The sequence below is a fragment of the Varroa jacobsoni genome, unplaced genomic scaffold (assembly GCF_002532875.2).
Source record: "Varroa jacobsoni isolate VJ856 unplaced genomic scaffold, vjacob_1.0 scaffold_1400, whole genome shotgun sequence".
Taxonomy (NCBI): Eukaryota; Metazoa; Arthropoda; class Arachnida; order Mesostigmata; family Varroidae; genus Varroa; species Varroa jacobsoni.
The window spans coordinates 81,612-99,608 of record NW_019214302.1 but is presented as its reverse complement, the minus strand read 5'-3'; the positions used below and the strand labels follow the sequence as shown (position 1 = coordinate 99,608).

General features: G+C 37.9%; 3 protein-coding genes and 1 long non-coding RNA gene across 8 annotated transcripts; 3 read left to right on the top strand and 1 right to left on the bottom strand.

Annotated features, from left to right (window-relative positions):
- Positions 1–2,399: 2,399 nt before the first annotated feature.
- LOC111269633 (uncharacterized) lies at positions 2,400–5,106 on the top strand. 2 transcript variants are annotated; one of them, XR_002685864.2, is made up of 3 exons: positions 2,400–2,835; positions 4,098–4,255; positions 4,977–5,106. It is a non-coding gene; the product is annotated as an uncharacterized LOC111269633 (long non-coding RNA). The 2 variants fall into 2 exon arrangements; XR_015314658.1 differs by having other exon boundaries at positions 4,098–4,259.
- A 2,292-nt stretch (positions 5,107–7,398) lies between these two features.
- LOC111269632 (ATP synthase F(0) complex subunit g, mitochondrial) lies at positions 7,399–9,202 on the top strand. 2 transcript variants are annotated; one of them, XM_022849373.2, is made up of 3 exons: positions 7,399–7,523; positions 8,345–8,449; positions 8,872–9,202. In XM_022849373.2, the coding sequence occupies exons 2-3, from the start codon at positions 8,345–8,347 to the stop codon at positions 9,037–9,039; spliced, it is 273 nt and encodes a 90-aa protein (XP_022705108.1). In that variant the 5' UTR covers positions 7,399–7,523; the 3' UTR covers positions 9,040–9,202. The 2 variants fall into 2 exon arrangements, with proteins under 2 accessions (XP_022705108.1, XP_086828308.1); XM_086972182.1 differs by having other exon boundaries at positions 7,406–7,475.
- Positions 9,203–10,259: 1,057 nt separating this feature from the next.
- On the bottom strand, positions 10,260–13,188 carry LOC111269631 (putative U3 small nucleolar RNA-associated protein 11). The gene is made up of 6 exons (XM_022849372.2): positions 13,091–13,188; positions 12,789–12,908; positions 12,242–12,385; positions 11,800–11,943; positions 10,848–11,062; positions 10,260–10,485 (listed from the first exon to the last, which is right to left on the bottom strand). The coding sequence occupies exons 2-6, from the start codon at positions 12,888–12,890 to the stop codon at positions 10,332–10,334; spliced, it is 759 nt and encodes a 252-aa protein (XP_022705107.1). The 5' UTR covers positions 12,891–12,908; positions 13,091–13,188; the 3' UTR covers positions 10,260–10,331.
- Positions 13,163–17,848, top strand: LOC111269630 (fucose-1-phosphate guanylyltransferase). Of its 3 annotated transcripts, none has more exons than XM_022849370.1 (6): positions 13,163–13,238; positions 13,731–13,850; positions 15,246–15,416; positions 15,697–15,872; positions 16,230–16,407; positions 16,560–17,848. In XM_022849370.1, the coding sequence occupies exons 2-6, from the start codon at positions 13,787–13,789 to the stop codon at positions 17,561–17,563; spliced, it is 1,593 nt and encodes a 530-aa protein (XP_022705105.1). In that variant the 5' UTR covers positions 13,163–13,238; positions 13,731–13,786; the 3' UTR covers positions 17,564–17,848. The 3 variants fall into 3 exon arrangements, with proteins under 3 accessions (XP_022705105.1, XP_022705104.1, XP_022705103.1); XM_022849369.1 differs by lacking the exon at positions 13,163–13,238 and adding an exon at positions 13,245–13,375; XM_022849368.1 differs by lacking the exon at positions 13,163–13,238 and adding an exon at positions 13,245–13,419.
- The last annotated feature ends 149 nt before the right edge of the window (positions 17,849–17,997 follow it).

The following is a 17,997-nucleotide window of genomic DNA, read 5'->3' as shown; positions in this document are numbered from 1 at the left end:
GTTACTAGGTGTTCGCAGGTATAATGCTAGGTATAATGCAAAAAAATTATTGCAATATGAATTCTCTCATTATGAGATTGTAGCAAAACATTATATAATTCGTAATACAAGTGTACGAAGGAGTGTAAGCTTCTCAAGGCAATCTAAATCGTTGTGACAATCTTGAAAGCACTCGCTCGAAACGGTTAAAAGAACAATCTTAGTAACAGTGACAATTTAAGAGCTAATCAAAAGGATAAAAGCTCCACTAAGTAGTACTCTGCAGAGGGTTTTTTTGCTGCTCCAGTTCGTAAGAGTGACAGAAAACGGAAACGGTCAGTATATAAATGAATAGTTCCTGTACAGAAGGGTGGTTTGGATACGTTGTAGCGAAAAGAGTTTTTTTTTTTTTTAATTAATAAACACATCAGCGTTTTCTAGACTTCCTGAAGCTTCTTCGGACGAAAAGTATGCACTTTCCGACTCTTATTGAAAAGCCATCGATGGCAAAAGATTTTGAGACAGCAACCTACTTTAATTACTTAATTTGTGTACCCTCAAACGAGGAGAATCGTTCGCGTGACATTTCGTACACTTTGCCTTTGTCTAAGTAAATTTTTATATGCGATACCTTGGACACTATTGCACTTAAATCAGGTCTCTTGACTAATTGTTGAACTGCGAATTTCGCAAACCTTGCCAAGTATGCTTCGAAGATTCTTGAATAAATTGAACGATGAAAATAGCTTCAAATCAACAATGACTGATGCCTCCTATACCAGAACGCTAAGTAAAAACATTCTGATAGTTGCTCTTATCTTGGAACATGCTGCCACTCATATTAACCTGTGAGATGCCCCGAAAAAAAGCTACCAGTGTTCAGCTGCTGCAACTTGGTTACCTATATAACAGACATATGACCGTACAAACCCTTATATCGTTGCAATAAAAACTTCAATACACGAAATACTAATTCATGTATTACTTATTTGAGTGTCAGATAGAAAAGGTGCGACGAGTTGTGGGACTTAGCCATGCAGTAGCAACAAAAGTCAAACGCCAGCTTACACCGAAGTTGATCTTTCTTTAGGGGTTCTCCGTGAAATGAACCCTGAACAAATGGCGGTGCCTAAGGCAAGACACACGGCGCTACTGGGTGCATCACACAACGGTTACGATTCATTATTCAATTCAACATTAACAAAAATAGATCTAGAAACTAATTGAAGTCTTTCAAGCCCATGTAAATGAAAAAAAAAATGTAGGAAAAGTCATATCAATTGAGAGAACATTAGAAGTTTGCTACATGCACCAAGCTTTTGACATATGTTAAATATACGGGTTCTTTTCCGGTACTAAAAGTCTAAGGTAAGGCTTGCCTTTAACTTCGATTATTCTAACATCTATAAACATTGTACGCAACGACCAGATGTATTCATCATATGGTAGTCACAAAAACAAACTGGTTATACTTCAAAGATTTGGCAAACTCAAATCAACCTACCATTACAAATATTTTTTAAATCCTTTATCTTTTAATGGTTCATTGTCTTCTTGCGTAAATCAACAAATAAACAAATGGAGAATTCGTAGTTCTTAGGCATCGCCAAGAGAAATATTTTAATGCACAGTTTTAAAACATACTTTTATATAACATATAAAGATATTGATAAATATTACAAAAATATTATAAACATATAAAGATATTAGTAAAATATACATGAAAGAGCAGAAATGTAAAAAGACCAGCCATCATTGGATTTTAAGCTTATATTTCGCATGATCACCTATTTAATGCGTCCCCTTATTTTGAGTTAGACGCCATGGAGCTATCGAGTGAAATGTATTTCTATACCTACAATTATGGGGATTGGCAATGGAAGAAAAAGTCTCTAGTCCAATTTTGTACTTATAGACAACATTATCGTGCTGCAGGCAGAAGCAGTCTCGACCTGCTTGTCAGATATTCACGCGAAACTCTGAAAGGCACGCACTGCAAGCCATACCTTCTGCAACTGATCTAACTTTTATGGTGCTCGTTCCATACAGTAATGCCAAATCCTCCGTGAAACGAAACTACACCTATTCTAAATGTAAACATATCTTTTACGTTACCACTTGTATAATCTGGAAACCTCAAAGTGCACAAGGTGAAGCCATAATACGATGTTTTCCCTCACGCTTCGTCATTGTGCCTACATTACGCTTTATGCTCCCACAATGTTATCTCAAAAAATATGTTAGTTGATCGAGCCTTCTTGTTCGTAAATGAAATAACCCAGACTTAGGTTTCCCCAGTCTCAATTAAGTGACAGCTATCGATCACAACAATGCCCTTCATCAATTTAGAAGAGTTATAATGTGACACTATAACAAAAATACGCACGACGCATCCTTGTTATTATCAATAAAAATCACTAACAAAGTGATCCTACTGACAACGCACTTGGGGTACTTCTTTTTTCCTCGCATCAATCATGTCTAACCAATCAGGCGTGCCCCACGACCGCACTCAATTATCCAGCACATATCGGATACCAATTATTGCCGTGACTTTTCGTACAGATCTAGTCTAGCGAGCTGCTTTACCTTGCTGCTCCACTAAGACCAGGCCATTGAAAGGATCTTCGAGTCGACCAAATGTCAAAGCGACGCCAAACTCTACGCCGGGAAGATGAGTCTTCACTGCCCTCAGCATCGGTAAAAAGCGTGCTTAAAAAAACCGCGGGTAGGAACAGAAGGGCGCCACCGAACAGGGTTCGTTTCGCAACTGTACCTGTACCACTGGCAAAGAGTCATGAAGAAATTGAAAGGTTTGAAATTTTGCGCCGAGCAGAACAAAGGTTGCCAAACAGGGTGAGTTTGATACTTTTGAAAGGAGGTTGGCTGCTAAAAGTGAGCAACAAAGAACCGATATTTTAATCATCCCCCAGTCGAAGGCATCCTAGTTAGTCTGAGATCGCTGGTGTTGTTACCGTTTTACGCTTCTATACTATCAGTAAAACTTACGAGTCAACCCGTCGGCACATTTTGTTCGTCATAAGAAGCTAACACGCCGAATATAAAATATTATTCTAATCGTCCTGTATGTAGCCTTTTTACAATTGATCTCTGACGGACTCAGTAACAATTGAGCAGCCGAACTGCGTTGAAACATAGATATTCTCTAATGCTCTAAAAAGTGTGAAAAAATAATAGAAAATACGTTGTAGCCCCTACTCATGTTTAGTCTAAGCAGATGGCTTCATCAAGCCCTTTACTTCTGTATGCCTTGCAACTTATGCCATAGAGCGATATGAGCTAAGAGTTGGTTCTACAAAGTGTTCTAGCTTTAGCAAGGCTACAGACCTTGAGAAATGCCGGCCATCGTAAAAGAGTTACGAGTTAACCCGATACATAAATAGAAATCTTTTCTTTGTAAATAATCTCACTACTAATAGTCCGACGTGTGACGTTATTGCAGGCATTTAATCAATTCAATTATGTTATCCCATGGTACTCATTTGATTGGAAGACTGTCACAAAGTGTATCTTTATTCTTTATATTTGGTTAAATTTATCCGTAAGAATCAAGGCACTATAACTATTATGTTACATATTTGGTGGTGCGTTTTCCTTTCTTTACCGACGAGTAATGCGGATGTATTCGATTTTCCTGAACAAAACACCCTTAGGCCAGCACTATCCAATATGACTATGAGCGTTTATATTCAGATCATTACAAAACACCTGTCAGCCATTTAACAATGACCTAGTTTAATACATTTACTCTACGAAGTACGCATAAAAACTATGACTTCCCCTGGGGTTGCTCATTATTCTCAACAAATCTTCCACTAGTCACCTGAAAATAGCACACGAGTAAGAAAAATAACACGTAGATACTGTCTGTCCTTATTACCCATCCATAAATTATTGTCCAACGATAACTCTTAATGTTGTGGAAGTTGGACACTATAAGCATAGGGGACCTTTCGCTCAATACGTCCTAGTTGTAAATAATAAAGAATGCAACTAGAATAATAATAATAATGCATTTTTATTGGGCATTTTTATTTAACCGGAATCGTTGTTTAACTTTAATAAAAACCGTGCTGCTGTAAATTTTCATTGAGCAGGATCATCCACACTCCTCCAGCGATTCGAGTGGAACTTGCAGTTTCTAAAGGGCATTACTTCTAAGAACAAAAGCTGAAATCGATTCCTCGCAAAACTCAGCACACCCGAACAGTTAACAGCGGCACACTGATGAATACCTTATGACTTGTCAGTGATGGTGCGTAAGTATGACATGCCTGTCGTCAATGGCTTTACCGAACTATCATGAACATTGAGTTGAGAGCGAAGACAACCTAATGTCCTGGTAGACGAATGCGCCTTGTTGTGTTGCAGTTTTTTATAGGTTTATATATATGTATGTATATATACAGTGTTTTATATGGCTTGAAACTTTCCAGTGGATAAACAATCCCGCTCCTTAACCCTCACCTTAACCGGTATACGTCGATATGTACGCCGAATGTTCAAAGCTTGAATCTACGAGACTGCCTATAGCTGTTAGGCAGATTCTCCGACTTTTGCCATTTTGAGCACTGCAAGCCTAATTACTCACTATAAGTACTTGGAGTACCTACTCATATTAGGACAATGGTAAAATCAGTATCGTGAATACTAAGCCCTTTAAATAGTACCTTTGGTCAAATTCAATTTTTAAAAAAATTAGTCCGAAATCAGTATCCCTGACGTTTGCTAGTTGTTCTCAATTGTTTGGTAAATGGTGATTGTTGGAGCAGTCATATTGCGACTTCCGGTTTTGATGGTAGTGGAATATTCCTTCTAAAAATACGCGATATTGAGATAAAATGTAACTACTCCATTTCAGTATATTTCAAAATATACCACGTCACAAACAGATTAGGACTTCACACGACTCGACATGTAGGATTCGAATAGTTGTTTAGTGATAAGCTAATACCGTGTAATTCTGCTTCTCGCAGGACATGCCGATAAATTCTGCCATAGAATAAAGGGCACAGAATTACGCAATGCGGTATCCAGGGAAGACATGATAAAACTACGACTAATCGAATTAATAAAATTGATTGTTATAGAGCAATATGTTGTTGCTTTTCATTAGCTGAAGAATGCATTACTTTTGATTGATACAGGCCGTAAATTGATAAGTTACACCGGCGTGAGCGACACGAAAAATACGTGACGTAAATCGAACATGCTGACGAAACTAAAATAGTGTAAATGACTGTAATATAGAATGGTTAAAATGATTGAAATGACGTTTAGTTTGCACCCAGTTTGGAAGCAGTGAACATGCGTGGGCCGTGTCAGCCATGTTCTTAAGGTATATCGTGATAATCAGTGTAGAGTGCAGTCGATTTACAGAATTAATATTCTCTATAGCTCGAGTTTTTCTACTAGCATTTTGGGTGGAACTTTCCTATTATGGATGCACGATGAAGCTTCTTCAATTTGGCTATCTATAGTATTAGAACCACGGAGTCTGTTTAGTGCAGTGATAGCTGTTTTATAACGATCCTAGCAGATCTTCCAAAACGTCTTTAGTCGAATATATGCTATATTTTGAAAACCTGATTTAGCATAAAACATGACAAACATTAATCGCACACTTTAAAGTGACGCCATTTTAAAGCGGCACAATATCTCGCAACACTCTCTTATACTCGGCGTGTAAATGTACTCCTTTCCGAGAGAGACCCTTCGTTCGTATATCGCTAATCGGGCTTTCGACAGGCAAGCTTTCCTGAGACATAGAAAATCCTAAGTGGTTTGCGATCGCGACTTCCATTTTGGGACTACAGCGGCAGAGAATGCTCACTGTAGAAATCTCGTATTCGGTTCAGGTTCTACCACTAGAAACGTCCATGCCATGAGTTTAACGGGTTTCGGGAACCTTTTTACCTCACGTAAATTAATAATATAAGAATTGAACAAATTAATACAAAATCAAACGTAGAGACGCCCACTTTTCTTCGCTCCCATGTTGCAATAATGATCCGTTCTTGCATTGAATTGTGACTTGTGATTTGACTAGTTACGGTAATGGCAGGTAGTCACGTCAGTGCGTAGATACAATTGAACCGACGGAATATTGTATATAATATACTGCTGCAAAAATGTATGGTATTTCGTTTGGCGGTCTAATGTGGGTGTGGTCTACTATGTCTACTATATGAGTTCGGGCTCGTCAATCACGGCACACGGCACGGTACTGCCAACGAGCGCAAATACTGAAAAACTCACAGATGTAAGCCACTTCTGTCAAACTGTAATGATCGACTTCACAGCGCGAGAGCTATGGTAGCAAAAATGCAAAGACAGCAGTCGCAGGCTATCTGTCAATCAACACTTTACGACACTTCACTAGATATTGCTTTTATAGGTCACCGCTTTCTTTGAAATCTCAACAACTTCCTAATAGAGAAACTACTCAAATCTAGACATGATGCAGAAATGATTTTTGGGAACTCCACGACTCTCGTAGCCAGACTTCTACAGAAGCGGTGTACATCAGCCATTGTTCAAATAACAGAATAAAGTCATAAAATCATAATGCATACGTGGAATTCGTTATATCACGCTTCATACTGAACGACGACGATATATATATTCGTGTTGACAATATCGAGAACGATTTTAACGATTTTGATCATTTTCAGCGGATGGGTAGGTTTCGGCGACCAAATATTAGTCAGCTGTCTGAAACAACGCTTAACGACAGTATCGAATGTAAAATTCAGAACATTTATTTAGTAGCAGGCCTGTGTGTTCGAGCGCCTGAGATTTTATTTATCCACATATATTACCTGCTGATTGTCCTATAAATTAACACTTGTAAGCTTTGTTATCATTCGAAGAGTGAGGACATATATCCTGCCTACAATAGAGTACTGCAGAAAGGCCGAAAAAACCTTATCGAAATACTTCTAACTATGCTAATTGCCAGAGTCGTACACAAATGTATCATAGCAGATAGGCTGATATATGAGCTAGGTGAAAGGTGTACCTACGTGTGTGCGGCCGGATTTGGAAAAGAGTAGGATAGATTTACTTATTACTCTTGACTAAACCAGGTCTTCTACGCGAAACATTGAGAAACTTTTACACGAAACGTGACAAGTGTCAAAAAGCTCATTTGAATTTTTAAAAATACGAAACAAAATCCTTTCAAGACTTTCGAATAAACCAGGCTGTTAAGTTCAATGTTGAGTACCAAAATAGTTTAGTAGGTTTGGAAGGTTGCAAATCTTTTAGATTACTCTACAGTAAAACAAATCGTCATATACATGCATACATCATGATTTATTTTAATCGCATTTTTACCCCCTTAGGCATGTAGTTTTGAATTATTGCGCACTTTCCCCTGTGCTGTTCAAACGGCTTAGGGTATAAAAGCTGACCCACGCGTATTTGCAAACATCCGCAGACGACCACCCCATCGTCCCTGCTGAGATCGGAAGGTCAGTTAGATTCGGCAATCGGAAATTTCTCTTTAAAAAGTTGCAAAAGTGAGTGAGTTATCTCTATTTTTATACATCTTAGGATTTTAACGAATAAACTTTGCTAATGATGTTAGCGATTTTGCACTTCCTGGTGTTTCTTTCCCACTAGAGGTAGCAGCATGAGCCCTGTGATGTTGATAAAGAAATTATATCAGACCAACGTAACGCATTTTAACTGATAGCATAGAGATTGCGATTCTCTTCATGTCGAGAATTGTAGAAGTCGAAAACGCGTTTTTTAATAAGTAGCTACTCTGTACTACTCACGTGGGAACATGGTCGAACACATTGTTTTTGCAGTTATTTCTGAAGAGCGTAGTCGTAACTTTGGAAATTTGAATGCGTGAAACCTCACGTTTTTTCTGTATGAAAAAATTCTAATTAGATATGATAAACTTTTAGTCGATCTGTGCTTTAGGCAAAAACCCAAATGTCCGTTTTGAATTGTTCTTGTCATGAATAGATCTTAATGATTACGACATTGTGTGAATACCACAAAAGTCTGTTTGTTTGTTGCTACTGTGCCAAACCAAGCAATCATTTTCGTATCTCTGTACTAAATATACCGGTAAAAGCGAGGATAATTATCACCTTTGTAAGAAAATTTATATAAACTTATATAAAAGTTTAGGTAAACATCATTTAAGTATGAACATTGCACTCTGCAAGCGTTTGCTATTATTCATGAATTTGTTTTTCACTTGTTTCACCTGTTTAGAAGGTTTGTGTGTATATATGTGCTGCCAACAAAATATTTTTTTAGTCAATGTATTTCAATCGTAAATTATGTGTGTATGCTTTTGTGCTCTTTTTTTTCTATCTTACAGATGTCTGTGGCTCGAGCGGTTTCGGTGCTCAAGCCAAAAATCGGCACTTTCCTGAAGTACGCTCGTGTCGAGCTTGTACCGCCTTCTCCTGGAGAATTGTCTCAGGTAGGGCTGATATGAATCAATAAAAGAAATATGTGAAAGTACGGATAACAATGTATCGCTCTGCTTTGTTTGATATTTTTAATAATATATGCGTAGAATAAAAGATTTAACTACTATAGTGACAAATATCATTTCATTCGACCATAATTCTAGCAGAATGAAGTATAGGTTTGACATTTTTAGAGTAAAACAAACGTATATTGAAATATGTGAACACTGTTTTTATTTGTTTACGTTTTCCTCGTGCCTCGTAATTCTGTTAATGACGCTTCAAATGCCTGGTAGAGTTTCGGCACATGTGGCACTCTATCGTCGATTAAAATTCTTAGTTATGAATTAACTCTGAAAGCAGATTGCGCGAAGTTGTTGAAAGTTGACTACAATATACGTAGTCTTATTTATTGCTCTTTTTATTTAAATAGGTGTTTTCAGGCTTCGGTCAACTGATGCGCTCGGCACGAACTGGCGCGTGGAAAAACCTGACGGTGAGAGAAGCTACCATTAACACTATTGTCGGACTTGACGTGGTCTTCTGTTTTTTCATTGGAGAGTGCGTAGGGAAAAGGTCACTTATTGGTTATAATGTTTAATGAAGCCAGAATTACACGATTATAATAGTAGGAGAATGTCAGATGCCTTGAGGCGAATGACGTTCGCGTTCTCGAATTAAATATATATGAGCGCATAAACGCTTTAGAAGCATTAAAAATGAATAAAAAAAGGATATAATATTTGCTGTGTAAAGTAGTAGTACTAACAGTGTTTTTAATTAGCGGTTGCGTCGTTTGTCCTGCGCGAACTGAACGCCACCTTCACTATATTCACGGATCCAAATGAACGCTAATAGCTAAATCACGAAAATCATTTTACAAACGTGAATTGAAAACTCTTTCCGCTAATCATATGAAACAACAGGTGAGACACCGTAGGTTGATTTCAGCTGGATTCGATTTACCTTCTATTAAATATTGCAAGCTTATTGAAACTAGACGTGTCATCATATGTAAATAATTAGCATGCTGTACACATGATACGCGTGCGTTTAAAACTATATATATATATATATATATATATATATATATAGAATCCTATCGAATTACACTAGCAAGTTAGCCTTAAGTTGACTATTAATATGATTGACAAAGTTGAATATCCTAGATTTGAAGAAATAGGTTAACTTTAAGAACGTTGTATAATGCATCTGACGTGTTTCTAAAGATACCGCAAGCAATAAATAAACGTATTATTTATTATGCTATTATTATTTTTATTATTGCTTATGATCTTATTCTAATAAGAATAGTCTGAAACACTCAACCAGAATCGATGCAAGGAAAATGAGTTACACTATTCGGTAACTAAATTTTTTCGCGGAAATGGATTGGAGCGTAGGGACTTCGACGTAAGAAACGGCTCTTATATGTCTATCTAATGCAGGTTTCATTTACTCGTCGCACTTATCTAGTTTTGGTTAGCCATAAAATTGTAGAATTTGAAACAGATGATATTATCTTATCCTAGTCACTTAGATTTTCGTTGATTCTACGCCGAGATTCAGACCGACTAGGCAAACACGTCACTACTATACTGTCGTAAATAAAACAGATCTAACGGCTTGCGTGTGTACCGCAGATAATCCAGCTACTTAACCACAAGATTAACTACAAGTAGCGTAACAATATACCGTTGCGTTCGTAGAACATCATCGCCTTCAAGTGCGTAGAGCAATGACGTACATTAGTACGCCACCTAATAAAGCCTCATTACATATTTTATACACAAGACTCTTTTAATGTAATAATAGATGACGTTTGTGTTTGAAAACGAAGATGATATTTTATTCACGATATTGGTAAACTTACAAGGAAGTTTCTTCAAAGAATTAACGTTTGCGTTCTGTAGCCCAAATGTATACCGGAGCACGATCTTTCGAGCCGTCCTGCAGCTTAGTCTTAGGTGGTTGTTTCTTATCTAAAAGAAGTTTTTTTATTCGAACTTTTTCTTCCAGAATTCGCAGTTCACGTTCCCGTTTTATGCTGAAACAAAAAAAGTAAAAAAATAGAGAACAAAATTGACAATACATGCATTAGTCACCTGACAAAGCAAAACTTTTGGAATCTCCTCCGATCCGAGTTGACTTTGCTTGTGAACCACAAATGCACTACGTTAAAATTAATTTTACACTCTATTATACTGCATATAGAATGATACCATAACAAGCACTTTTTTTATTCGCCATCTTTTTTCCGCTGTGAAAGAGGTTATTCAAAAATTGACGACGCAAATTACGTAAGGTAGGGCAGACATTTCTGAGCGACCTAGTTCATGTTGCCTCTCGTGGTCCACGTTTATTGTGCACATTAAACACATTTTAATAGTACGCAAAAATTGCACTTACCGACTTTCAAGCTCATGGTATTTTCTTTTCGTTTCTTTGGCAGCTTCTTTTAATGTTTCTTCGTCAACTGCCATTTCTGGCAGAAGATCTTCTATTTTTAAGCGATTATACTTTCGATCAAGGAGTTCCTTCGCTGTGCCTAACTTTTTATCAAGATTTTTGACTTTTTCTATAGGCTGACCATCGTCGTCGAAGAAAGTATGGTTATTCGTCACCTAAATATGTAATTTCAACATCACTGTTTCAGAAAGCACTCATTCCATTACTGTACGGTTAACGATGTATATTATAAAATTACGAACGTACACATTAAATAAGGAAACCTATATAGGCTTTAAGCCATACAAAAATGGTGAACCCTCAGATTGGGTGCAGCAACCGGGCATCATCGCTTTGTTCAGCCTGCTCGCCTTCACAGAAGAACATAAATTAGTCGTGTGTGAATACCGACACATTAAACGCTACTTTGATACAAGTATCGTTTTATTTTAACGGATAGTACGTAACACATTTGTCGAATGGACATGGTACCCTCTTCCAGCTAGCACTAACTCATGCCCTACGAACACAGAATTCGTGATCTAGTGAATATGCATTTTTTTCCAGTATATTTTATCATTAGCAATAAAAACCAACGACACAGAATTTTTGATGCATTTTCCTCGCAGTTTACTATTTATTTTTGATTCTTGGTTTTATGTTGTCCTGTTTTTTATTGGAAAAACCGAGTCCATTGACCAATATTATTACCACACTTTTAGTAAACTAAATTTAATTATTAAGAGTATATGTCTGCCTCAAGTGCGGGCTTATACCACATAAAGCCTCACAGTGAAATATATGTGATTCTTTTTTTAAACTACACTACCCAAAAATTATGTTAGGATAATGCTAGGATAAAATAGGAATGTAATGCTGGTATTGGCTTCTCTTTAGTTTAGGACTACAATACCTCTTGAATAAGGCCGATGCAGTGAAGTTCCGACTTTAGCTTTTCAATTTTCTGCGTCTCAATAACCCGCTTCATCTGGATATAACGATGGTCTTGCGTTTGCATCAACTTCAGCTGTTCATCTGTGAATTCCTGTCCTTTTACCTAAATTAAATCAACGACAGCCGGCTTTCAAAAAATATCCAATATCCAAAAAACAATAGACAAATTAGCTTTCACTAGTACGTATTGTTACCAGGTTTTAACACCCGGGTCCGATTATACGCTAACGCCGATAATGAATAACACTTTAATGACAAGATTTGACAGTGATTATGTTTCCACTGAAGAACGCAAAGCTTTTACACATAACGGTGCACAAGACGATGCATGACTGTCTTTTGTAATCGTTTAAAGAAAAACGATTTATTGGACGCAATTAACTTCAAATGTTCGAGACTACCTTATCGTAGTGAACTCCATTGACAAGGGCAGAGTTCTTCATGTGAAAATAGAACTCATCCGCGTTCTTTTCGAGAATCCTCTGTCGAAGTCTTTTAATTTGAGCTCGCTTTGTGTTAGCATCTTTGGCACGAATCCGATAGTCCTAAAAGTCAGAAATATTAAACACAGGGAAAATTGTTTAAAATAATACGTTAATAGTTATTCTTCATTATCTGCTTCACCCACGGTTATTAAAGACTGTCTTTCAACTTCGTTAATTTCGGTCTTCTCCTTAGTGTGACGCATAACTCCACAGGAAATTATACTTTCTTTTCCGCGTGCATACTTTGATCAGTTGCGCAGAGAAGCTTGTTTGTTTACTTTGGAATATTAAGATCAGAGTTTGGTCTGTGAGTGGCTCCCCAATCCTACTACCTATTTTATATTTACCTCATATTTATTATAATCTACTAGAAACAGCTTGGTAAGAGAATAGATACTAAAAACAAAATACGCGTACAGTTTATCAAATATTAGTTAATAGCCGTAGAGGTAAATTTAACTACCTTTTTCTTTTCAAGCGCCCCAAGGTGTTGTCTGTCTTCCAGCTGATGTCGTTCTTTGTGAATTCGCTGAGCAGCTTTGTTTGATTTTGCGAAGGAAGACATGTTTCAACTCTCCAGAGTCTGTTCTCACCGAGATTAAGCTGTCATGTTATCACTGCTATTCGATACACATAATAATTAACCATATGCACCAAGAAACAATTCTAAAAACGCAATTCCGCTGGTATTATTTTCTAAACCGCAACCTAAAAATTTCAATTCTAAACAACTAATCGCAAACCACTAACGCAGTTCTTACACACCTTACTACTAATCCAAGGCCTTCACGTGCGCTTGGGTTGTTTATAAACAAACGGAAAACTACACCAGTTTGCCGCGGGAGCTGTCACTGTCCTTGTCAGCTAGTTTTAGCAGTTCCATTCGAATCGTTCAGATGGAGTTCATGTTCAGGTAGTGAGCTTTTTTGTTTAGAGGGAGCAACGACGTGACACTGGAATTGATCACAATGCTAACTTTCTCTTATATCAAGTGATATTTAACCATACATCGAAATTAGTGCGTTGTTTGAATATAGCGACGCCCTAAATGTACGCAGTAAACAGTGATTTTGACCAAACAGTCGTTTGTAGAGGTAACTTACATTATACGGTGTTTAACGGAGGCATTCTTAGTGTGAAAAGAATACCAGTAGATGGTAGCTCCTAGAGACCGACAATGTTCAGCAAGCTCTAAAATTGGGTACAAATATTAGATACTCATTGGTATTGATGATCTAAACGCAGAGACATCTTATTAACAGTATAGAAGAGGGCGCGATAAAAATGTGACTTTCTTTTTAAAGGAGAAACAATTCCACAAATAAATAACGATAAAAATCTGATGAGTATAAGTACGTTGTCTTTGTATGTTTAAGAACGAAATTGAATGTCTGCTGTTGTTTAGATCGATATTTTACAGGACGTTAAACGTCTTATGGTGGCCACAGCCAATCTTCAACAATGGACTTGATTGATTGCTCCAAAGAGATTAGGCTACTCTTCAACGAGTATGATCGCTTAAGAGGTAAGCCATAACGTATTTGCTTCGAACACTCCAACGAAGCAGTTGCGCATTCATAAAGTTCCGAGTTGTATACACTGTCTAAGACAGTTGCGCTAGTTTCGTATATTCCGGCTGAACAGCATGGACCTTTCACAGGATGTTCCACTCTCCAACAGATAATATATTACTATAAGAGGTACATCGTGTCACACGAGGCCAAAATAGGCACTCTTTGCTGTTTTATTGGATTTTAAATCGGCGTTTGATAAAACAAAAGCTTAAAGCTTGCAGAGTCTGATAGAGTGTGCTGTCTTTAATGAAGACGATATTGGTGGGGCTCGGCGAGTATAAAAGCCGTTTTGGTCCAGTTGGAACCGTTTGCTCAGTCAATTGCCGTTGCACAGAGCAATAGCCTGAGCCTTTCTACTACTACCTCTGCTGCAACGACACGTTACTCTATGTTTAAAATTCGGTGCAATAGGTAAAAACGGTACTAACGCCGACTCTTGACCTATTTAAAATGAGCCGGTTTTATGTCCAGCAAGCTCTTGCCAGGCTATCCTATAACGTGAATGAGACTAGACTGTTGAACAACATTGATAAAGCACAGGTCATGAAGCTCCGCCATAAAAGTAACTGTGCTGTTTTCGATACAGTCCACATAGGCAGAATGACCTTGAAGTATGTGAATAGCTTCAAGTAATTAAAAGTGATTTTGCCCGGGAATGGTCGAACCTTTAGGGTATATCAGGGACAGAATGCGGTGAGCGGTGGTTGCGAGCGTAGAATATGTGTGCCCTTGAGGCTTTTTTTGCGCATTAAGCAGGCCGCATTTGATGAAGGTTATCGCGAGCGCTTCCTGCGGAATCCAACTGTCTGGGAGCATCTCTCACCAAAACAGGCCAAAAGGCTTGACGGAGTCAAACTTGCGTTATTGAGGTGCGCCACGGGCTTACATCGTTCATCATTGAACAAACACAACAATACAAAAACAAAAAAGCGTCGCACTTCTAGGTCTGAGACTCAGATGCAAGCTTTCGATCATCTGTGCTTATTAATAATTCATTAAAAGATGGAAGAAAGAAGGAAGATAGCGGAGGTCAATTCTGACTGTTATATTACCGGACATAAGACTAATAAAGTCTAAAAAAACTAGAATTTAACCAGAACGGACATATAGCTAGATGTTTTGCAGTTCATAGTTCCGTTATGTCAGATGTGTCAAACAGTGGGCTTTCATTTTTCAGGAAGGACATCCATCTGTATAAAATGTACGGCGATATGCCTCAGGTACCATGCGGCGCCACACACTGCAGTACCATAGTTGGGCAGTATTTCTTGCATAAGTTTTTTGGCATCATGCATCAATGTACAGCGCAAGGCATGTTACATTTTTTTGTTTGAATTTTAATTTAGGTCTATCGGCAAAAGAGTGTGCTGCGTCATTCTGGGATGCGGTAGTGTTCTCCGTTTGTGATAAAGCCCAGCGTGAGGCTTTTCATGAGCACATTGCCCGTTTTAAGCAGAGCGCAACTATACCCTTGGTCGACTATTTGGCAATTGAGGACGTACCACAATATAAAATGGGTAAATATTTACGGTACTTTTAGAGTGCCTACTTGTCCATATTCTTAACACCGCTATGGGCTGTTTAGTTTTTCTTAGCTAGGAATGATGTGTGGGCATATCTAAAACAATCTAATTAATATCAAATGAATAAAACAGATTAAATCATTCATCAAGTACATTAAATAAGTCTGTGAAATACATAACAAGCAACCTGTGAAGTATATCTGAAACCGCCAGGAAAGTCCCAGTAGCATGTAATTGGAAACACGTTATAGCTTCGTTTAACTGTCTAAAACAGGATCTGGCGGTGCAACTATGCACGTTTTAAATGAACTCAGCTCTATTTGGGGCCAGGAAAATTTAATGAGTCGGAAGGTACTGCTTATTCATACCGGTGGACAAAGTCGACGACTTCCTCAACATTCAGCATTGGGCAAATTGTTCGCTAGATTACCTTTACCTTTAGAAAAAAAGGTTGGTACTTAGCTGGATGTAATCAGAAAGTATCGACGTATTTCTTTTAACGCGTTGTTATACCTTTTGCAAAATTTGTATGTATACAAGTGGTACAGAGTCATAGTAAAGAAATATAAGATGGCACTATGCCGTTGTTTGAAAGTTAGAGTTCTATTGTTGTTATTCCTAAATGTTATTTCATTACCTATTGGGAGAAATAAATCGAAACCAGACTCTACCGAGCAATAATTTCATAAGAAAATAATGAATTTCACTAAACGGTGCGGTAAAATGATTTTTAGTGATAGCAGAACCTGTATAGTTTATAATGTTTTTATCTGTGATTTAATAATATTTTCTGTGTTACTGTTTCAGCATTTTAAAGAAACTGGCAATTCGAATGCCAGTAATCCGAAAGGTGATTTATCCTCGTTTAATTGCTCTGTGGGAACAATGCTGGACCTAAAGCTGGCAATGTACCTTCCATTTTGCCGTAAAATGACTTCAGGCGTGTTTCTCACAGCCTCCGACGACATTGAAATATATGCAATCGGTGCGTCAGCTCTAATCGATAACACATCATAAGTGGTTTATTTAAGAATTCAACCATGCAGTGTGTCTGAACTAAACATGTATTAATATTATTATTAAGTAAAATAATGATAATATTTAACCTAGTGAATGTGTGTACGGAACTATTTCTAGATGGAAACTTTAAGGTTAATGCGAGTGGATTTACGGCATTGGCACATCCCTCACCACTTGAGGTTGCTAGAGGACATGGAGTATACGTTCTTCCAGAGTTAGCCTACCCTATCTGCATCAACACGCCCTGTCTTCGAGTACTTCAGAAACCTTCGATGGATGAGATGAATCGTCAACAAGCTGTTTTAGCGGAGAGTTTCGCCTACACGGACAGCGCATTCGCCTTCGGTGCCGATGTCGTCAAAGCACTGATCTCCTATTATCAGCAACATCTACCACTCAACGAAGAGATCTGTGCTTACAGAGATTTTCTTACTTGCCTCGGAAAGAAAGCACCCAAAGCGACTAAACAGCTCCAGCAGATGCTGCAGAAATTCGAGTTATCAATTATTGTTTTACCACAATCTATATTTTATCACATAGGCACTCTGGCAGAGTACCTTGACCATTTATGTAGTGATCTCTTATTTAAGAAGCAGCTTGGCCTTGATGCCGGGTCTTCGGTGAGGATTCATTCTAGTCTCCCTGCCACTGGCCCACAATCGGCAGGCCGATATATTCTAGAGTTTTGTGATTTTAGCAAGGTAGCGAAGCTCGTCCTGGGTCGGGACTGCGTTTTGTACGGATGTCAAGGTCAAGCTGAAGAATTACAAATTCCAGACAGTGTAGTCATGTTCACGGTTGCTGTCAAGAGCCGCGAAGGTTTGAAAAGCTCTGACTCGGGCTATGTGACCTTATGTTTCGGAATTAACGACGATTTGAAGAGTAGTTCGAAGCTGTTTGGCCGAACTGACGTGGGCACATGCCTGTGGAATGCCAACTTATTCCGGGTAGCCTCTACAAGGAGTGAGTCGTTAGTGACAACATTACAGGATATTAAACAGCCCATAGTTGGAGGCGTGAATCGATACAGTATGGAAGATGTTCTAAAACATAAGTGCATTAGTGAAATGCTTGATTTTCAAGCAACCTTGGTATCTCATATAAACATGGTTCAGAGTTAATATTAAAGCTTTACAAGTGGTTACTGAAGCTGCATCTACTGTATAAAAATAGACATTGTTATCGTTTGCCTGGATTGTCTGTTGGATCGAGACAATAAAATTGAACATGTCGGCGTAATAGGTAACGCTTTTTATTAACAACAATGGATACAACTGGGTGGTTACACATTTATTTATTGAGTTACTCTAAGTGCATTTACAGGAATTATATATAGACTTTTTCGAGTCCACGATGACAATGTTTCATTTGAATAAAGTGTTTATACGAAATATTTATTTATTTAATTGCTTTTGTTTTCCTTCCTTTTTGACTGCTTGTAGTTTTGTTGTACGAACACCGTAGGGTATGTCACGCATCTCATACTATTTGCAGTGGTTTTACTTTTATGGATTCATGAATCTATGTGGTTGTTTTTTGTAGGAAAATGGTTCGT

Bases quoted from the DNA above. Each gene is read 5' to 3' on its own strand.
- LOC111269632 (XM_022849373.2), top strand. From the start codon at position 8,345: ATGTCTGTGGCTCGAGCGGTTTCGGTGCTCAAGCCAAAAATCGGCACT. The intron at 8,450-8,871 runs GTAGGGCTGATA...TTATTTAAATAG, and splicing joins CTCCTGGAGAATTGTCTCAG to GTGTTTTCAGGCTTCGGTCA.
- LOC111269631 (XM_022849372.2), bottom strand. From the start codon at position 12,890: ATGTCTTCCTTCGCAAAATCAAACAAAGCTGCTCAGCGAATTCACAAA. The intron at 11,944-12,241 runs GTAGTCTCGAAC...GATTTAATTTAG, and splicing joins ATGGAGTTCACTACGATAAG to GTAAAAGGACAGGAATTCAC. The intron at 11,063-11,799 runs GTATTGTAGTCC...TTACATATTTAG, and splicing joins GCATCGGCCTTATTCAAGAG to GTGACGAATAACCATACTTT.
- LOC111269630 (XM_022849370.1), top strand. From the start codon at position 13,787: ATGGACTTGATTGATTGCTCCAAAGAGATTAGGCTACTCTTCAACGAG. The intron at 15,873-16,229 runs GTTGGTACTTAG...TTACTGTTTCAG, and splicing joins CTTTACCTTTAGAAAAAAAG to CATTTTAAAGAAACTGGCAA. The intron at 16,408-16,559 runs GTGCGTCAGCTC...AACTATTTCTAG, and splicing joins CATTGAAATATATGCAATCG to ATGGAAACTTTAAGGTTAAT.